This window comes from Drosophila virilis, chromosome 3, assembly GCF_030788295.1.
Source record: "Drosophila virilis strain 15010-1051.87 chromosome 3, Dvir_AGI_RSII-ME, whole genome shotgun sequence".
NCBI lineage: Eukaryota > Metazoa > Arthropoda > Insecta > Diptera > Drosophilidae > Drosophila > Drosophila virilis.
Window position 1 is genome coordinate 5,364,171 of NC_091545.1, and position 6,834 is coordinate 5,371,004.

Sequence of the window (6,834 nt, forward strand, 5' to 3'; positions counted from 1 at the left end):
AGCTTGTTAAAAGAAATTGCTTAAATTGTTTAAACAAATTTTAAAACTACTTTCATTTAAGCAAACCAATTTTAGTTATTCTTGAGTAGAACACTCACGAATGCAAGCAAATGCAGCGACAACTTGGTTGCAACCGGCTTGGCACAACATGTTGTGACACTCTCTCGCCTCACCTGCCTGCTCGATGGCAACCCACCCCCAACGCATGCGAGAAGTTGCGCGGCCAGCTATTTAAAGAGCGCGCTTGCTTGGAGCTGCTTTAGTTGCGTGCGAGACGCGAATGCGAGAGCATCGTGAGAAAAAGAAATAAGAAACAAGTTTAAAATCAAAAAAAAAATAAATTGAATTGCGTGAGATTCGGATTCAGTTAACGGCTGCGGAACGTTATTAACAACAAATTCGAAAAAGAAATAATATTAATAATATCAAGTGCGTGTGCAGTTCGCGTTGCTACAAAACAAACAAAAGAAATTTAAGAAAGCCAACAAAAATAGCAACTAAAATTTCGCTCTATGCTCAAAATGAATTTTATGAGCATTAAAACAAAGTTTAAAATTTTCAAGCAGCAGCAAAAACAAAGTGAAAAACTACAGCAAAAATACTCGAACTGAAGCGGCAATTGGATTAAAAGCGCGCCCCCCTTTCTTTTTGGATAAACAAAACGAAGGCGATACCAAAAATAATATTATAAAAAAAATTCAAAAAAGAAAATACATAAAGGTAAGAGGAAGACAGCCAACCGCAGCAAGTTTGACCTTAATGAGAAAAATTGCAATAGAAATTGTCACAGACAGGCAAAAAAAAAAAAAAAAGTGTGAGAGAAAAAAAAACTGAAATAAGTGCAACGAGCGGAGGGGTGGGGAGGGAGAGCGGGGCGCGTGCAACAACGCGTAATGAGTTTGTTCAACTCAACAGTTGTTGTTGCAAGTCGTGTGTTTTTTTTTTATTGTTGTTTTTAGGGGTGGCAAGGTGCAAGTGTAGCAAAAAAAATGCAAGCACACACACACACGCAGCCTGAACATGCAAGCAGTAGAGAGGGAGCGAGAGAGCAAGAGGGCATTAGCGAAAGGGTCATGTGAAACAATGCGGCGGCAATTGGCGTTTGACCAGCGACGAGTTTGAGTTAATTTCATTTCATACGCAACATGTCTACTGTCTGCCGCTGCTGCTGCTGCTGCCGCTGCTGTTAATTGGCAAACGTGCAACACGCGAGCGACAGCAGCAACAAAAATTTCAAATTTTCATGCTGTTTGCTTATTTGGTGCAGCTTGCGCAAAGTGTAAATGTTATAAAGAAAAAAAAATTAATAAATTAATTAATTAATAAGCAGCGGCTGCGATTTCGTGCCATATTGAAATGCCACACACACACACACACACACACACACACACGTAAAGACAAGGCAAACGAACAGCAGCAACAACTAACGGCCCCCGCCTGCTGCTAGGCAACCAAGCAAGACAACAACAAACATGCACAGTTAGAAGTGCGCTGCGAGCTTCGGTTCGCTCCCACACACACACACACACACACACAGCATAATTACAATAACAACCAAATAATGAGAGAGCGAGCGAGCGAGCCGCAGCGCTGCGCTGAGCGCGACTTTAAGACGCGCCAAAGTTAATGTGTGTGCGCGTCTGTGTGGGTGGGAGGAAGTGAGCGTTGCTTTTAATGTATGTGTGTTGTGCAATGGCAACCGTTAAATTCAAAACTTCAGCTGTTATTTTTTTGCCTATTGTTAAGCGACTTAAAAAAAAAAACAGACAACAGAATTTAAGTCAATTTGAGCGTGCAAATTGAGAGAAAGAAAGATTTCATTTCATTTCAAATACAATTCGATTTCCGATTTCTATTACTATGTTGCTTGCGGTGCAGCCGACAAAAATGTCATTACGGTTTTCGCTGCTGCTGCTGCTGGTAATTGAAACGAATGCGATTAACATAATTTGTAGGCAAGACAAAAATGACAACAATTTCGTTTATTAGCTGATTGGTTGGGCCATTAGCTTGACGGCCTTCGCCTTGTTGTTGCAACAATCTTTAAAAGCCATTTAGTTTTTGTTTTGGGCCAGCTTTAAAAAAGCTGCAGCATATTTTGTGCATTAAATGAAAATTACATAAGTCCATGACAGTGGAAACTCGCTATATAAGAAATAATCTTTTTTTTTTTTGAAGATTTTCTGCACTTTAAAGTTAGTCAAAATATTTGAATTAACAAGAAGTTGCTGGCTAAAAACAGATGCCTGGTCGTTAACAGAGTTTATACTGTACATAAAAATAGTTTAGGACCACGTCGCCCAACACTTCCAGCCTGCCGCACACTCAATCCAAGTGAAGTTCCGTTTACTTACAAATACACAAAAGAACACAACTAAGCGTAGGCGTGAGGGGGGGAGGGGGGGCTGAAGGAGGAGAGTAGCGCGCTAAAGAAGTGACGTCGCCTTCAACTATTTTCCCGACGTGGCTAATTTTAGTTGCCAACCCGCCCTTAACGAGGCGGTACGGGGGGTGGGGGGGCCGGGCCGGAGACGAGCACCAAGAGCAGACCATCAAATTTTATGGGCCTCAGGCCGGAGATGTTACTGCTGACCTACATACAAACAAACAAAACATACAAGCGGACACTTGGATTAGAGGGGGGGTGGGTCGGGGCGGAGGTTGCTGCAAGCGGAAGCAACGGAATGGGTGGGCGGGGGGAGCCTGGTACGTCCGCTAGGAATGCAAGTCGCAAGTTCTGAACGATAAACAATTCGCTGGCAGAAAGAAATGTTCAAGTTTTGTAATTGTTGTCATGCCCTGTAAACCAAACTGACAGACTGGGTATATGGGTTTGAAGAGAACTTGAAAATGAAGTTGCGACACAGCACAAAATAAAACCGTCTCGACTCGACTTGCAACAAGCACAGTTTGAAAGTCACAGCCGTTACAGTGCTTACAGTTTTGGCTTCACCAAACCAAATATCAAGTCGCTTTTACAGGGTATTTGGCAGTCGCTTTCCATTTGTTGTTATTGCTGTTACAAGACGCTTGTTTTATGAATAATTTATGTACCTAATTGATTTTTTGTTTATTGTGCGCTACACTTAATTAATTATAAACTTTTTTCGCTCTCGCTTCTTTCAGCGCTGCCTACAGACAAAAAGAAGAAGAAGTGGAGAGAAAAAAAAAACATAAGCAAAGAAAAGACTTTTGTGAAGCGCATAAATAAAAATGGAAGCCACAACAAACAGCACAGAAAGCCACACAAAGCTCCAGCTGGAGGAGGAGCAGCAGCAGCTGGAGGCGCCACAAGCGGCGGCAGCGACGGCAACAACGGCGACCATCATTGACATTCCAGCGAGTGCTGCAATCACCTTCGCCTCCAGTTCCTTTGCCTGCTCCTCCTATGACACGGACTGCAGCACGGCGAGCAGCACCTGCTGCACCCGCCAGGGCGAGCACATTTACATGCAACGCGACAAGCTGCAGCATGCAACAATAGCGGACACAGCAGCCGCCGCAGCGACGGCAGCAACAACAGCAACAACAGCAACAACAACAACAACAAATCAACACACAGCATACACAGCCACAGCCTGCAACCTGCCGCCGTTGGAAACGGATGAGCTGATGCTGCTCAAGTTCGAGCACCGCAAGCATTGGCCATGGTTCATTCTGATGATCTCCGTCATTGAGGTGAGTTATAAGCTATAAGTTAAGAGCGAGGGAGAGGGCAAAGTGTTGCCACTCCATTTCATTTATTGCCAAATGTTGCCAACTTTTTCTCAGACAAAGAGTGAACAGCTCCAAGTGAAGAAATGCATAAGTGTTTCATTTCCGCTTGTTCCCACATTACGGTTCTGTGCACATTTTTCATTTTCCATGCCATTTCAATTCACTCCTTCAATTTTAATAGCTGTTTCATTTCCGCTTGTTCCCACACACATTCCGTTTTCCATTCCATTTCAATGCACTTCCAAACTTTAATAACTGTTTCATTTCCGTTTGTCCTCTGCCTGCTGCTTCGCCTCCAACGTTCCAACGTCACCTGGAACTACTAGTTCACAATTGTTACTGTTCCATTTCCCTTTGTCTACACTGAAGTGAACCAAACAGCAGCCTCTCATAGATAATAGCCTTTTATAGTAGTTGTAATTGTTGTTGTTGTTGTTGTTGCCGTAGTTGATAATTTATTATTATTATTGAATCAAAGAACCGCAAAATGCAATAAAAATTCGTTGAGGAACTTTACAAATTCTCAACTTCCAACTAAAAGCGATAAAATTTGCTGCTTTCTTTTGCGCATTCTTACACACACACACACGCGCACACACAGAGACACCGACACCGACGTCTCTGGCTGCCTGCCTGGCGCCCCCAAAATCGATTGTAAACAAGCTACAACAACATGGCGAGCATAATAAAAACTAAACGAAGAAACAGACACAATAAGTGCGAGCGAGCGAGCGAGAGAGAGAGAGAGAGACTGTGTGTGTCAGAGCGAGCGCGCGTCTGTTTCAACGTAAGCCAAAATAAAGTTGGCAGGACTAAGCAGCGCGCCGTTATATATGTGCCTGTGTTTCTGTGTGTGTGTGTGTGTCATCTATTTGGGACACGAGAAGTTCGACGTCGCGTGTTGCGACAACAACAACAACAACAACAACACATACATAAATCAGAAGCAACCCCAATTGGAATTGCAACTCCAACTCCAAACTTTAGCTAATGCCTCTTCTATTTGTTTTTTTTTTGCCCCCCCCCTCCGCCTTGCAGATTGCAATCTTCGCCTACGACCGTTACACAATGCCCGCCCAGAACTTTGGCCAGCCGGTGCCCATACCCAGCGATTCGGTGCTGGTCTATCGACCCGATCGCCGCCTGCAAGTCTGGCGTTTCTTCAGCTATATGTTCCTGCACGCGAACTGGTTCCATTTGGGCTTCAATATCATCATACAATTGTTCTTTGGCGTGCCGCTGGAGGTGATGCACGGCACCGCACGCATCGGTGTCATCTATTTGGCTGGCGTCTTTGCCGGTTCGCTGGGCACCAGCGTTGTCGACTCCGAGGTGTTCCTAGTAGGCGCCAGCGGCGGTGTCTACGCCCTCCTGGCCGCACATTTGGCCAACATTACGCTGAACTATGCGCACATGAAGTCCGCATCCACGCAACTCGGCTCTGTGATCATTTTTGGTGAGTACCACAAAACCGAATCCTGCTCCTTAAGACAGCCCAACTAACTGACATTGCTTGCTTTGCGTTTGCTCTTTCCTCCCGTAGTCTCCTGCGATCTGGGCTATGCCGTCTACACGCAGTACTTCGATGGCGCTGCCACGCCCGCCTTTGCCAAGGGCCCCCAGGTCTCGTATATAGCGCATCTGACCGGCGCTCTGGCCGGCCTGACCATTGGCTTTCTCGTGCTCAAGAATTTTGGACATCGCGAATACGAACAGCTGATCTGGTGGCTGGCGCTGGGCGTCTATTGTGCCTTCACCGTGTTCGCGATTGCGTTCAATCTGATCAACACGGTGACCGCACAGCTGATGGAGGAACAGGGCGAGGTGATCACACAACATTTGCTGCACGACTTGGGCGTGTCCTAAGCAACAAGGCAAATATACAAGAAACAACAAAAAACAAATATTCAAAGCAGGAGAGAAACATAGACAAAAAACAAAAAACAAAAAAGAATAGAAAGAAAAAACTAAGAGAGAAAGTTTAATCGAAAAACTGATTTTAGTTACAAACTAAATTCGAAAATTCGTTCGGCTTAACTTTTCGTTCCGTTCCGTTCCGTTCCATTGCGTTCCGTTGCGTTCCCGTTAATCGTAGACGCGTTTCATTTCCAACATTTCACGCAGAAAGAACCGAACAACAACAACAACAACAGAAAAAAGAATCACTCAAAGAACGGGCCGAAACGTGTAAACAAATGTTGTGATAGAACCAAAGACTGAATTTATTTTGCGTGTAAAAAAAAAAAACAAAAACAAAAATAATTACCCCCACCCTTAAAAGCAACCCCTTAAAACAAAATAAAGGGGCATAAACTATAACAAATCGCCTCTCGCTATGATTTCCTATACAAATGTTTATAATTTTACGTTTTTTTTTTTCTACTTCTCTTGTTTGTTTCTGTTTAAATTATGTATTTATTTGTGCTAACTTATTAATAGGATTTTGCGATTAAATGAATTTGATGCGAACAAATTTTTGTTTATATTATAGACGATTTTAATTTATTTAAATAAATCAAATAGCCCCGCCCCAAAAAAAAAAATACTAGATATACATATATATATACCTATAAATCTATGCATAACTAGACTATAATAAATTGTTTCAATTTGTAAATATTATTAAGTCGCACACTAGTCAAAAGGAAAAAAAAAACCGCAGCAAACAGTAATTAAAAATGAAATTAATGCCACTAAATGCGTTCAAAATTCACAAAAATATTTATTAAAACAAATCGTAAAGCCAAAGATAATAAAAACAACAACAACAACAACAACAAAATATATCAAATTAATTGTAATACAATAAAATGCGAGCATTTTCTTTATTCACAAATTTGTCGAAAAACCATTTTCAACTAGTTAACTACAACTTGACATATTCACCGACAAATACGATTATAATACATATATATATATCGAATATTCATAGCAAAAATCAAGAGTTAATCTAGCGTAAAAATCAGCAAAGCATAAGCCAAAAAGTTAAGCCCCGCCCCGCCCCCAAAACAAAATCCACTCAAAACATGTGTACAAGTAAAAGCTAAGCTAAAGTAAATAGTTGTGACCACGCCCATTATACCCTGTACGCCCCAAGGTCCTCCCCGCCCCCCTATA

General features: G+C 42.4%; 1 protein-coding gene across 1 annotated transcript; it reads left to right on the forward strand.

The window, feature by feature from the left end:
* The first annotated feature begins 259 nt into the window (after positions 1 to 259).
* rho (rhomboid) lies at positions 260 to 6,260 on the forward strand. Its single transcript, XM_002046452.4, has 4 exons — positions 260 to 720; positions 3,127 to 3,678; positions 4,756 to 5,173; positions 5,261 to 6,260. The coding sequence occupies exons 2-4, from the start codon at positions 3,214 to 3,216 to the stop codon at positions 5,581 to 5,583; spliced, it is 1,206 nt and encodes a 401-aa protein (XP_002046488.1). The 5' UTR covers positions 260 to 720; positions 3,127 to 3,213; the 3' UTR covers positions 5,584 to 6,260.
* The last annotated feature ends 574 nt before the right edge of the window (positions 6,261 to 6,834 follow it).